The 15,599-nt window shown below is 29.2% G+C and overlaps 1 protein-coding gene across 6 annotated transcripts in view; it reads right to left on the reverse strand.

Moving 5' to 3' along the window:
* The window catches only part of LOC127284404 (neuronal acetylcholine receptor subunit alpha-7-like), a 152,337-nt gene that overhangs the window by 72,903 nt on the left and 63,835 nt on the right, over positions 1-15,599 (reverse strand). For all 6 annotated transcript variants that reach the window (XM_051309811.1, XM_051309814.1, XM_051309808.1 and 3 more), the window contains one exon: positions 67-111. Coding sequence is in view for 4 of the 6 variants with exons in the window: in XM_051309814.1 (XP_051165771.1) it covers positions 67-111 (45 nt within the window). In the remaining 2 variants the exon portion in view is untranslated. The remainder of the gene's footprint in view (positions 1-66; positions 112-15,599) is intronic.

Consider the following 15,599-nt stretch of genomic DNA (forward strand, 5'->3'; position numbering starts at 1 on the left):
CAACGTTAAAAAAATAAGCTGACAATATTATACATAATATTTATCTTAGTACTTAAGAATACATACCAATTTTAGCCACAGGTTGGTGATCAGCAATTGATTCTTCTCGTCCTGAAAATTTATATAACTCTCAAAATCTGTCAATAATATTTCTTATTGGATAATAATAATAAACAATTATTTATTTTTCACTGTCGATGTATATATTGATAAATAGCTCACATGCAATTTCTAGATATAAGTAGCATTTTAAACAAAAAATTTTACATTAAATTTACCTTTTACAATTACTAAACACTAAAGAAATTTGAAAAATATACTTTATATCTGACAGGCACAAAAAACACACATGTAAAAACCCAAAAACATTTTAAAAAGCCATTAATTTTCTTAATCATATGAAAATGGTACTATGTTTTTTAAAGGAAAAATAAGACCCCATTTTCATATACGATTAACAAATTATTATTATTATTATTATTACAGTTTAAAAAACTCAGATTTAAATTTAAGTTCCCTCATAGCACTATACATTTATTGTTATAATGATAGTATAAGTTTATTTAAATGACTTATAACATTGCAATGTAAGTAATTATAATAAATGATGTAAAAAATATTTTAGTCAAAATTAGATTTTAATAACTTCAATTTCTTGATAAAGTTTTGCTCAAATAATTCGTATTGTTGTTTTTCGGATATAAGTAACTCCTTGGCCATAAATGTTAATCCTGTCAAAGCAGTAGAAACTCTTTTTATTAGTAGATAATAGTATATTTATGTTCGGAATAAAACTGGCTTTCTTGAATCCCTGGCACAGCTGGAGCCTTCTCAAATCTTCTCATCAAAATTATTTCGTATTTAATGTGCTCTTTGCGAATAAAAAACAATGTTGTAATATTTTTAAAATATTTTGGACCGCATTCTGGAGGCATTCCGAAGCATCTTTCCCATAAGATGTCAGCCAACCATGGGCTGCAGAGTTTAACCAACCATCGGGCCAACCGTAACCAGAGTTATGCCAACCGTCGGCAAAAGTACAGGAAACATAGTTTAAGGAGGCACTCGCAGTTGTAACTTTAAAAAAATCGATTTTTTTGCATTTTCTTAAAGTATATGTTGTCAGAAATATGTCTACAAAATTTTAAGATGATCTGGTAAAAATTGAGTGAGATGTACAGGCTGAAAGAGAGACGCGTCAGGTCGATCGAGAACAGACTAACGGCCGTGTGGGTCTTTATACTTTTACATTTGAATTGGGATTTTGGAAGCAGCTTCATCTGCGGAAGTATTATTATATTGTCCAGGAATTGATGATTCTATCTGATTTAAAAAAAAAATTCAATCTTCATGTAAGAGTAAGTTAAAACTTTAAACACGTTTTTCTCAAAAGTACATTTTTGAAGTTGGTGACCACTCTTACTTGAAAACTAATAAACTGATTGTCTTGAAATTTAACATACTTTTTCAATACATAATAATCTAGTCCTTGATCGAAGGATTGATTTTTTTATGCAAAACTTTTCTTTTTACAGCTGAAAAACGACTGATTTTTTTTACGAAAATCGAACGTTAAACTTTGACAGGTAGCCATTTTGTTAAATTTTTTTTCAAACCCTTCGATCAAGGACTAGATAATCTTTAAATAAATGTAAATCCGTTTCAATTTTTGATTTCAGACGAACCAGATTTTCATAGTGTTGGTCACCGCAAACCATGTTTTTCAAAAGGACGCCACTTTGACAGGAGATAACTTTAAAATTATTTAATATTTTTAACTTTTTTTTGAAATTCATGTTTAATATATGTACTTTTAAATAATAAATCGATATTTTGAAAAAATTTTATGGTGTACGAGAAAAAAAATCATAAAAAAGGTCTATTTTTTGGTGCTACAACTGCGAGTGTCCCCTTAACCTACTTGGGCGCTTTGGTTGACCAAACTCTGGGCCTTGGTTGGACAGACGGTCAGCAAAACTTCTCTAAACATATTTTAAACAACTTAAAATTTTTGGTTGGCCAAACTCCCCGATTAGTTGACTCGATCGAGGTTCCAGTGTAGTTCAAAAATTACTTAAAATTTTATTCTCACAGCAGTGTGATTATATTCTAGTATAACATTTACAGTAAACCATTTCTGGATTACGAAAAAAACAGATTTTAAAATAGCGTATAGAAAAAACCCCTAAGTTAAAAGAATAAAGAAAATTAAGAAAAATTTAAACGTAAGTTATATTGGAGACGCTATTAGGAATTTTTAAAATCTGATATTCAATTCGTATTCTGCGACCACGAAACCTCTCGAGTAAAAAGTTCCAATTTATTTCGTACATTCGAAAGAAAAAATTCCGCTATATTGGATTTTTGAAAACTGAAATTAGAATCGGTTTCCTAAAAAAACCCCGAGCCATTTTAGGTCCGTCATTTTTATTTATTTTTTTATATCCAATTGATATGTAATGAAAGTCACTGAATCCAAATCAACCGTCAGAATATGCGAAAATTCAGTTTTTGATATGAAAATTAAGTATAATTAAGTTCCATACATGTTAATTTCTAAGACTTTTCGACCCCCGCCTAGCCTGTAAATAAAACAAGAACCAAAATCGAGATCAGATTACCTCTATTTTTTTCTTTAGATACATCCATCATAAAAAAGAGAACCTACCATATGTCAGTCTTCACAATCGGAATTTTTTGTGTCTGTGTTATGAGTGTTGTTATTTGTGTAACCATTATAATAATAAAAATGTTAATAATAATAATTAACAAATATAATTGGTTTTTTCTGTGGTAGTTGATTGTTTATCTAGTCAGTTACGGTCGTTCGTAGCAAGAGAGTGTTTCAGAGGTTGAAACTCCCCTAAAATCTTGTCATTGTTATGTTTTTAATATAAGCACAATATAAGTTTAAGATTTTTAAAGCCTGAGCCTTTACAAAATCCCTCCCGAAATTTATTTCTGGCTACGCCCCTGTTCGTCGAATCCGGGTGCGATTCCTAATCACCCATATTTATTTTAAAAATATTCTCTCCTAATGTTAGGTTTTCACAACGGAATTTGACAGCAATTTAAAATATTTTTCATTATATTTTGTATTTTAATATTTACCACAACCTATAAGTTTGCCAGGTGTACCTCATCGATTTCGCTCATCTTGTTATATGTTGTAGTTCTTTGAAAAATATTCGACACGTATATTTTTATAAGTTGCCTATCGCATATTTAAGGGGTGAAAAAAGGCCCCTAAAGTTCATCCCCAAAAATCGTTTTTTGTGATTTTTAAGCAAACCAATAGGAATTTTTTTCTTTTTTCAATTGCATAATGTAGGGCTCTCAAAAAAATTCCCAGACATACGTGAGACCCCTGAGGGGGTGACGTTATTAGGGTTATATGGGGGTAAAACTTGTTTTTTAAACAACTTTTCAGATTAAAAATGTACAATGTAACTAAATATAAACAAAAACTTATATTCTGTAAAGGAGATTCAAAAAAAAAGTTGACGTATTTTTGGAATTTCCATGAAAAAAATATCTAAGGGGGTAACTACCTCTCTTCATACATAAAACACTATCTGAACACATTTCGTTTCGCTGTAAAAATCAATAGAAATTGTTAGAAATATGCAAGATGCAACAATCTTCAAGCAATTTTACCCCTTCATGGGGGTGAACTACCCCTTTTCACATAGGGCTAATTTTTTTATTGTTTTTAATTAATTATATATTTGATAATTTAATTACAATAGAGAAGATAATAAAATGAGTACTTTTTTCTTTTGTTTAGAGTTATAACTAACATTTGATTGATCTCTTTTTTGGGATTTTAAAATAATACCAAATGCATACAGTAACACAAGCATTTGTAACAATTATGGTTCATACGCTGTGCAATAATGATAATTATGAAAGAAATGTTGAAAGCACAATGATTTCTTACACGGCTACATTAGTATACCCTTCAACTTCGCACCAAACATTGCTATCACCTCTAAAGGCGAATTCAACGCGGTGCGTAAAGTCAGGTGGTTTAATTAATGTATAACCGCTTTTAAACCAAGAATATTTAAATAAATTTATATATCGAGGAGATGACAATTGGTTATGAACTAAAGCTTTTATTTTCGATAATATGATTGCGTAAATGTAAATTCCAATCCTCGTTCATAAGTATTACGTAATACTTATAAACGAGGATTTGAATTTAGCGTACGCTATCGGAGAAATTCCTAACGTAGCTTTTCCATATCCTAAAGCCACACACGTCTAAAGGTTGAATCTTACCAGTTGTAAATTTTGCAATTCTCTTAACTATAATATCTTTATTAGAAGGTATTGTTTCTTGTACTGCGGATAGGCAGTGTCCCTTCCATGAGTTAATTAACAAAACAGTGGAAGGACCAACATTAGGAAAATACACTTCCTTTAACAATATTTTGAAACGATCTGTAATAATGAAGAAAACCCATCCATTTATAAAAATAGAATTCAATATTGTGAACAAACAAATAAGTTACGTAATGATTGTTTTGTACCGGATGTAAGTTTGCCGGATTTTAAAGGCGTCACATAAACATTAACTGGTCTGAATAAATTTGCTTCTACTATTAGTCCAAACTGGCCACTTCTTTTTTTGTAGAATCATAAATAAGGGGGATAAAAGCCTCCCATCACCCGATATTGTAGGTTGGATTGTATAGCTATGAGATACTGATGATACAGATTGTACCAAACATTGCACTTGTTGTTCTCCTTCTACTGCTAACGTTCGTCCAAAATGCATTTCTAATTAAAAACCACTTTCGTCGGAATTGTATATAGATTCTATACTTTTTTTTAAATTATTTGCTTAACTTCGTTAACAAATTGATTTGCTTTGAAATTTATAGATGTGGAATCATAAAGAGTTTTCTTCGTAAAAAATTTGTTAATTTTTTAATTCTATGTGCCTTTTTAAAGTTATATAGCCATTTGGTTGAGATTTTAAATCGAATATCTTCATTGCCAATATCTTTCTGTGATTGTAGTCCCCATTTTTGTAAATCTTTGTCGTGGATAATATAACCGGCATCAACAGCAGTTTTAAAATGATCTAAAACGAATTCACATATTCTTGATACTTTTTTTATAGGTACCTCCTTTATTCAACGTGTGCACCCATCGCTTTAACTGTATAATTGACTTAACCTTACGAAAAAGATGTTGCACAGAACTCAAGGGCAGATTTCCTGATTTTCCTCTTCTCCAGAAATCCACAGCATTTCGTTTATAATCATAAGATAAATCTTCTGTGTCAGTTGTGCAGACGTCTGGGTTGTCAAACACGTTTGGCGACCAAGGTTTATCATCATCTTCAACAGATTCCACTTGCATATTTTTGTAGGGTTCTTGAAAGTCTAATGTATCGTTTTCGATAATTTCTATGTCATTCAATTCAACCATAGCATCAAGCAATACGTTTTGGAATGAATCTTCTAACGCAATTTCTTGTTGCGTAATTGGGGAAGGTTCTAGTTGAAATTCTTGAAATGCTACTAGGAGCATATATATAACATTAATAGGATTAACGGCCATGATTGAGGGCACCACTCTAAAAAATATGTTATGACATGTTACATTAATAGGATTAAAGGCCATGATTGAGGAAACCACTCTAAAAAATATGTTATGACATGTTACATATGAGGCATTCTATTTCAAATCGTACCACCTACAAATGACTATCGAGGGGAGAACACTTTTCATACATAATTTATTTTATTTAAAAGTCTTTAAATTTAAAATGTAAATAATGCTTTTAATAGAGAATTTTTCAAGCTTTAAGGTGGTATAAGGCTTTATTTTAAAAAAAAATTATTTCTTGGTTTAATTTGCATTTAAAAACTTTGAGAGTTAATTTCTCAAAATATGTCATTTTCAATTTTGTTGAAAGTTGTCTCAAAAGAAAGATTAAATTCTCTAGTTTCTACCATCCAAAGATTATAATGGGCTTTTCAGTGGATCCAGGGAAAAAAAATAAAATGTAAATTCACTTTTTACTGAATTTGGCGTAGGAAACGTAACCCTCTTGAATTTCACGTCAGAGTCAAAATCATTTGTTTTTTTAATTCTATTAAAAAGGTTTAATTTTATTTTAACCTCGAAGAAATAAATTTAAAATAGAATTATGTGAGTTAAATAAGCATCATAATATAATTTTAATATTTTGCTATTATGTCTTCAATACAATATAGTAGATGCGTAAATATATTCGAAAAAAAAGATCATGGTATAGGAAAGAATTTAAGAAATATTTCTTCAAACATAAAAGAAAGATTTCCAAATATTACCGCTAAAGGATCAAAAATTTGTAATAGTTGCAGAAAAGAAATTTATGCATTATCAAATACTCATGAATCGTTTGAAAATTTTTCAGGTAAATACATGCATAATAAGGGATTTTATTTTATAAAAATATTTAAATATTATAAAGAATTCGTTCAAATTTTTAGTCGCAAATGGAGTTGAAGAATCGAATAATTTAAATGCGGATAATTTAGTGAGTCCTATAGAGGCGAAATATCAAAATTTTGAAGAATATCGCAAAGCAGGTCTTGAAGTATTACAGCAAATAATTGAAAAATTTCAAAAGTCTACTTGTGAAGAAGAAAAAATTTTGCTTTTGACATTAGCGCCAAAATCTTGGGGGTATCGAAAGTTAGCAAAAGAATTTAACGCAACATATTATCAAGCCAGAAAAGCAAAGAAACTTGTTGCAGAGCGAGGAATTTTATCCTCACCAGATCCAAGAGCAGGTCATCCCTTATCGCCTGAAATTAAAAATCTTGTTAAAGAATTTTATGAGTCCGATGAACACAGTAGAGTAATGCCAGGATTAAAAGACTGTATTTCAGTAAAGCAAGCTGTTGGTTCACGAATTTATGCACAGAAACGATTACTTTTAGCTAACCTCTCGGAATTGTATAGCTTGTTTAAAATGGAAAATGAAGATATAAAACTTGGATTAGCAAAATTTTGTCAATTAAGACCACCCTATTGCGTTTCAGCAGGTTCTAGTGGTACACACATAATTTGCGTTTGCATTTACCATGAAAATGTAAAACTGATGATTGATGGATCAAAAATGAAAGAATTGACTAAAAACTCTGAAATGAAATTAACGGACTATCAAGAGTGTAAATTTAATTATTTGTGATGACCCAACGCCTGAATGTTACTTAAACGAATGCAAAAAATTTCCGGGAAAGAAAAGAATTGTCGAAATTTTAAAATCAATTTTTGACGAGAATGAAATCGAGAATATTGAATATGAAATTTGGCAAAATACTGACAGAACTACTATGAAGAAAGAAATTTCGAATGTTGATGATTTTATCAAAGATTTTGAAGAAAAAATATTAAAGCTAAAAGTACACGATTTTATTTTTAAAGAACAGTTATCTTTTTTAAAAGAAACTAAACAAAATTTGGAAGAAGGACATTTTTTAATACTATTCGATTTTGCCGAAAATTATACTTTCGTAGCTCAAGACTCAGTTCAATCCTTCTACTGGAACAATAACCAGGCATCTTTATTTACTGTAGTGATTTATTACAAAGAAAATGGGAAACTTGAGCATAAAAGTATGATTGTAATTTCCGATAATTTAACTCACGACACGATTTTCGTATATCAATGTCAAGAATTGATCATTTCTTATCTCAAAGAAAAATTTAATCCCAGCAAGGTTATTTACTATTCTGATGGAGCACCACAACATTTTAAGAATAAAAACAGTTTTATTAACCTCAGGTTTCATCTAGATGATTTTGGAATTCCAGCCGAATGGCACTTCCATGCAACAGGACATGGTAAAGGTCCGTGCGATGGAATCGGTGGTAATCTTAAATGTCAAGCTAAACGTGCAAGTTTACAACGTAAATCTAATCAACAAATATTGACACCATTAGCGCTTTTTGAATGGTCTAAAGAAAATTTAACTGAATCGGAAATTAGGTTTATCCAAAAACATGCTTACGACACAACTAAAGCTATTCTCGAAAAAAGATTCAACGATGCTGTGACAATTCCTGGAACCCAACAATATCACTCATTTATTCCTATTTCTAATAATGAAATGATTTTGAGGAAATTTTCATCTTCAAATGAACAAAAAATTTTCCCAACACGAAAACGTCATTTGGAAAAGTGTTTAGTACAAAAACCTCTTACTCAAAAATATTGTAAAAGAAGAAAAACTTAATTGTTACTAGTTGTTTAACTTTTTTAAAAAATTATAATTTGTTTGTTTGATTTATATTAAAAATATTTAATTAACTATAATTAAAAATAAAAAATTTTATGATTAAAGCAAGAAAATGTGTTTTTCAATAGTGTATTTAATTACAAACAATATTAATTTAAATCACTGCTAAAATTTATCTAAATAATTAAATATTTGCAATAATTCAATTATTTATAATACATTATTATTACAATTAGAATGAAAAATTTAATTTTTTTAATTTAAAAAATTGTTACTTTCATTTTGCAATAAAATTCAAAATGGTAATTAATTTGATATTATTAATATTATGAATATATAATTATATAAAATAAAAGATACATAACAATTTAAATAATAAAGATATATTATTAAATTATATTTTTGCTTCACAACTTTGAGAAATTGATATTTTTAATAGAATTAAAAAAACAAATGATTTTGACTCTGACGTGAAATTCAAGAGGGTTACGTTTCCTACGCCAAATTCAGTAAAAAGTGAATTTACATTTTATTTTTTTTCCCTGGATCCACTGAAAAGCCCATTATAATTTTTGGATGGTAGAAACTAGAGAATTTAATCTTTCTTTTGAGACAACTTTCAACAAAATTGAAAATGACATATTTTGAGAAATTAACTCTCAAAGTTTTTAAATGCAAATTAAACCAAGAAATAATTTTTTTTTAAAATAAAGCCTTATACCACCTTAAAGCTTGAAAAATTCTCTATTAAAAGCATTATTTACATTTTAAATTTAAAGACTTTTAAATAAAATAAATTATGTATGAAAAGTGCTCTACCCTCGATAGTCATTTGTAGGTGGTACGATTTGAAATAGAATGCCTCATATACTTGTGATAAGATATAGAAAAAAATTTCATAAAATCTTCTTATTAATGACAACGATTACAAATCTGAAATCAAAAGCGTAAGGAGCTATACTAGTGTGAACGATCAAGATTTTAAGTAATTTTCGGACATGTTTTGGAAAAAGAGTTTATCAAATGATTTTTCAGTTTAGGGATATCAAAAAAGATGTTAAGATTAATAGTGGTCGACAAACTTACCACAGAAGTGTAGTGAAATTCTCTGAATTTGAAAAAAAGTTATTTACAGACAGGATACAATTTTTGGAATTGAAATACCACACAAACTAAAAATTAAAATCGCATAAAAATTTTAAAGCCCTATGTGAAAAGGGGTGGTTTACCCCCATGAAGGGGTGAAATTGCTTAAAGAATGTTGCATCTTGCATATTTCTAACAATTTCTATTGATTTTTACAGCCACAACGAAACGAAATGTGTTTAGCTAGAGTTTTATGTACGAAGAGTGGTAGTTACCTCCTTAGATATTTTTTTCATAGAAATTCCAAAAACACGTCAACTTTATTTTTGAATTTCCTTTTCAGAATATAAGTTTTTGTTTATATTTAATGACATTGTACATTTTTAAACTGAAAAGCTGTTTAAAAAAACAAGCTTTACACTCTTATCACGCTAACAACTCAATTGAAAACGGCAATATACCATGCTATATGGATTATTAAATTCAAAATAACTAAATATCTTTAAGAAACTTTGTCCATTTTGTGTTTTTTGGCTGCAGAGATACTCTACCTACAAATATTGGGAGACGATAGTAAATTAAAAATTATTAAATCGGATAGTAATAATACTTATTTCGGTAAGTTTGACGTAAAGCCATTTTCAACCAAATTGACATATCTACCCTTTGAATTGAAATAACTTTGTTTCTAATTATAGTGGAAAGGTGTTCTAGGATTATTTGGATTGTTGCCGAGGTGTACTTTAAAGGAAATCGCAGATTTAATTTTTGAATTGAAAAATACATCACAATGGGGCAAAACAATATCAGTTGAATTAAAAACCTTGCTTGCAGCGTACACTTTCAATGGTCGACAAAATTATGATACATACATACATACATAATCTGATCACATTTTACAATAAAGTATTTAAGAAGCATTGAAAATTTAATTAAGGTGTTAAATCACTATTGAAAGCTCAAATTAAGCGTCTTTTGTGATTTTTTTGGGTAGAAGAAAAAATAGAAATGTAATTGTATTCAAGGAAATTGTTAGGCATGTTTATTAATGTTTCCTAAAAAATGTTGTTTATTAACAGAATTACAAAATGGCAGCGTGAGAGCGGTTATTGTCAAACGGTTCCATTTTGAGAGACTCCACTGCACGCAGTATCTGTGGTCTTAAAGGACTAAAAAATGAGATGAAAATGGATCTAACATCTGTTTGTAGGGGGTGTTTCTGGGTCGCTTGTGGGTTCAGAATCTAAAATATTTGAAATCATAGCTGCTCCTTTTTTTTGAAATATCGATATTTATGTATTTTTATATGTAAATTAACGATACACTTTTTTATATCCCTTCTTTCAGTTAAATAATTTTAATTTTTAGGATCAATTCAACTTGTAACGTATCTTATATATGTATATCACGAAAATAACTTTTAAATCTCTTAGGGTCACAAATAATTTTAAAAATTTTTTCATGTCTCAAAAACAGAAAAGGAACAGGGAAAATCAAAATATTTCACTATTAGCGTTACCTGGAGCTAACGGCGAGGACGTAGTGGTTGTATGGCTCTTTTTTTATTTTTTTAATTAAACCATTAAAAAATTTGGGTGTACTTCCGAAAAGGTCCCCCCTTTAAATTTAATAAAACACGGGTATTCTTACGTATTTTGGTGCATAGATTACGAAAATCATAGTGAAAATTGGCGCAAATTTGATTATCATGGTAAAAACCATAAAAAACCCCATAAAATAATGGTTTTTTACGATTATCTCGTAAAAAACAAAAAATTTTGAAAAAAATTTTAGACAAAAGTTGTAGATCTCAAAAAAACACACATTTTATCACGGAGAGAAATAGATGGTACGGGGTACTATCTAGATAGTACCAGGTACCATATTTGATCTTACATATATGGACAGCAATCGAGATTCTATCAGTTACTATCCAGATTGTACGGAGTAACATCTTGATTGTAGTGGGTAACATAACCATACTTTTTGTAACATCTTTGATAGTACCGAGTAGCATAATGATAGTACCGGATAACATCTACTTTTTACCATCTTAGGATCATAAATTCTTACCATCTATTTCTCTCCGTGATGTTGTATGCATTTTTTACCAAAAGTCGTTATTTTTCGAGAAAAATCCAAAAAACGAAAAACACCATGATAATGAAAACACATACAGCAGTCATGGTTAGACATATTATTTGACTCGTATATAGTATCATATTCACCATTAGTCAGGATCTAACGAATTCCGCAAAATACTTTCGGCCATATCCACCCCCTCTCGACAAGGTTTTTTTAAAAAGAAAAGCGAGCAGTACCTTACCCGGCCGAAGGCCGTGTTTACTATTTTGCGTTTACCGCAGCTGTGGACTCCACCCCACAATTTCCGCAAATTACTTTCGGACACATCCACCCCCTCTCGCCAAGATTTCTTAAAAAGAGAAGAGAGCAGTACCTTACGCGGCCGAAGGCCGTGTTTACTATTTTGCATTTACCGCTGCTGTAGACTTCACCCCACAATTTCCGCAAATTACTTTCGGACCATTTTTCTCGAAAAATAATGACTTTTGGTAAAAAATTCATAAAACATAAAATGTGTGTTTTTTTGAGATCTACAACTTTTGTCTAAAACTTTTTTCGAAATGTTTTGTTTTTTACGAGATAATCGCAAAAAATCATGATTTTATGGTGTTTTTTACGGTTTTTACCATGATAATCAAATTTGCGCACAATTTTCACTACGATTTTCGTAATCTACGCACCAAAATACGTAAGAATACCTATGTTTTATTAAATTTAAAGGGGGGACCTTTTCGGAAGTATATCCAAAAATTTTTTTAATAATATTTTTAAATAAACTAATTACACTTGTTTCTTTTAAATAAAAACGTAAATGTTAAAGGTTTCATAAATACACTGCGCTTCATTTAGTTGAGTAACTATTTTATTTTTTCGAATTTTTATCTGAAACTATATAATAGTATATTTCGACGCCTCCCGTTCATATAATGCTTATTGAAACTGCAATGCAATATAAGTCTTATTCAATTTTTTGTGCAATATAAGTCTTATTCAAATTTTTGTGCCATATAAGTCTTATTCAAATTTTCGTGCCATATAAGTCTTATTGAAAGTTCAGTGCTATATAATTCTTATTCAATACAATTATTGTATTGCACGGAAACTTGAATAAGAATTATATAGCACGAAAATTTGAATAAGACTTATATGGCACAAAAATTTGAATAAGACTTATATTGCACAAAAAATTGAATAAGACTTATATTGCATTGCAGTTTCAATAAGCATTATATGAACGGGAGGCGTAGATTTAATTTAAGCCACGAATTAAGTAAATAGGATGAAAATTCGATGAGCTATGAATAGCTGACAATTTGAAAACATAGTTTTGAGAAAAACCTTCAACGATGCTTACTTCAGTCCGTCTGTTAGATCTGTGCTAGACTGTACAGCATTGGTGTAGTATTGCGACAGTATCAGTACCCAATGGGAAATAAACGATTGGTTCAATAATGGGCCGTCCTTGGTACACAGCTTGCCATTATTGAAACAATGATGGGCAACCACCATTGGAGCACCATTGGCTTGGTTTGGAATGATCACGCTACTGCCAATGATTGGCAGCCAAACTTTGGGCCAATATATGGCTGCCAAAGATCGGCCAAGAAGAAGGGGTTTTAAACTATTCAAGAAAAGCTTTAATCGCATTGGTTAAATAAAATATAACATTTTTTAGATGCTGGGTGTTAACACCCTATGTGACTATAATGTAATTCTACTGAAGTGTGACCATCTAGGGTTAAAAAACAAAATGGCGGCCTTTTTTTAATTTTTGATCTTGTTTTTTCAATTTAAATTGTTTAAAAAATTGATTAAATATTAATAAAAAATCATAATCCTAATTCGGACGATAGCTGTATATCTGTAGAAAAAGTCATAAAAATTTCAGCTTGATCTGTGCAATAGTTTTTTTAGGATGTCAGCCAGGTCAAAAAACCTATTGTGCGCGAAAAAGTACGCTACATGGGCGCGTGACTTTAACATTGTACCTTGTTTTTCAATAGGGTAACTGTGGATGATTCTGCTGATATTTAGTGTAGGTAAGGATGCAAAGCTTGTCTGACCCAGTAAAAAAAAGAATTGGTGGTAACTTAAGCTGAATTCGGTTTGGCGAAAAAACCGAATTAAAACGTTACGGTGAATTATTTTTTTCTTACCATGAATTCTTTTCTTTTGAACATTTGAATTATTCGAGTTTACATTATAAATGAATAGAACAAATGTTTCGAAGTCTAAAAAAGCCGATTTGGAATAAGAAATATATAATTTTTTAAAAAGAAATAAAAGTGAAATGTGATAGATTTACCGACAATTTTACCATGTGAGTACTACTCATATGGTAAATTTATCATATGAACACTACTCACTTGATAAAATCGTCGGTGAATCTGTCACACTTCGCTTTCATTTATTTTTTTTAAATTATATATTTCTTATTCCAAATCGGCTTTTTTAGACTTCGAAACATTTATTCTTATTCATTTATAACGTAAACTCGAATAAACAAACGTCAATTCAAATGTTCAAAAGAAAAGAATTCATGGTAAGAAAAAAATAATTCACTTTAACGTTCCAATTCGGTTTTTTCGCCAAACCGAATTCAGCTTAAGGTACCACCAATTCTTTTCGCTTACTCCCAATTCTTTTTTTTACTGGGGAGCTCATATTTAAACCAAATGTCGTTATTTCAATTACAAATAAAAGTTTTATGTCGGTATTCTTGTGTGGCAATTACTAACGAAACACCAATTCCTGTACGGGTATAACTGCAGAAAATCAGGCATGACACAATGATCTGAGTGACCCGTAACGTCAACATAGAAGTTAGGTTATGTCTTTGCGAAGAGTTGCACAATGAACGTATTTAAAAATCGCAGGAATACCCACACAAGCAATGAAAATATTGCTGGTAATACAGTTTTATGGAATGTTAATTATAAACAAATAATAAAAAGGGTAACTAAATATTTATTTAAATTTTAAAACAATAAAGCCTACTTTATTGAATATTAACACTAAATTGTGTATATTATTGAAAATGTTGAAAATATAAACGTTTTCTGATAGGTGTTCATGGCTGCCATATTCCATAATTTCATGGAATTCAGTCATAGTCTAATTTAACTTTAAATAACTACATTAATAATTAACAAAATGCACATTTTTCTTGGCTATTTCATCAAATAAGATGTAGAATAATTTTTGCAGTCATTTTGAACAAATATTATTTATAAATGATAAATAATAATAACTTTATAAAAACTGCAGCAATTGGTACATCCGCAGGAATACCCACAGTTACCCTATGTTACCAAAGTTTCCAACCAAAATAATAGTTTCCATCCTGTCCCGAAGAAATTAAAAAAAATATATTTTCCTGTGAAAAAACTATTGTTATTCCAGCGTCTTGGGGAAAAACTTATTTACTTTGATTAAAAGAAGAGTAACAAGCTATCACGTTTTATAAATTAGTTGGAATGAAGGGCAAATCTGGACACGCGGAATCAGTGTGTTAAAAAGAAATTGTTCTTGATTCAAAAATAATGATAATAATAAACGTCAATAGAACATATTATTATTTCCATAAAGATTTCGAAATTTTAAATGAACAAATAATATCAATTATTTAGTAGGTAGGTGGCAGCACTCTTATTTTCTTTAAATTTTTTCTATATTTTTTTGATCAAAAGCAAAATTATTTGTTCAACGGAAATATTAGTAAAAAAAATGTATTATTTTATTTAAAAAAATTAATATTTAAAAAAAAAATATTATTGGTAAAAAAAATTAATTTTAATTTAATTAATATTGTTGAAAAAATGTATTATTTTAGCAAAAAAAAATTAATATTTTTGATAAAACAATTTTTTTTCAGATATCTTTTCTTTAAAAAATAATGTTTTTTCAGACAAATTTTGGAAAAAATAATTCATTTTTTCGAACAATATTTCTGATAAAAAAATTAATTTCTCACCAATATGTTTGTTTAAATAATAAATTTTTTTACCAATATTTCCGTTTAAAAAGATTTTTTTTTCACCAATATTATTAAAAAAAAATTGGTTTTTCATCAATATTTTTGATAAAAGAATGTATTTTTTACCAATATTTTTGATTAATACATAAATTTTTTTGATGAAATAATAAATTTTTTCACTATTATTTACGTTTAAAATTAATTTT

This window comes from Leptopilina boulardi, unplaced genomic scaffold, assembly GCF_019393585.1.
Source record: "Leptopilina boulardi isolate dan_hultmark-lab unplaced genomic scaffold, ZJU_Lbou_2.1 LbouV2_324, whole genome shotgun sequence".
In the NCBI taxonomy this organism is placed as follows: Eukaryota; Metazoa; Arthropoda; class Insecta; order Hymenoptera; family Figitidae; genus Leptopilina; species Leptopilina boulardi.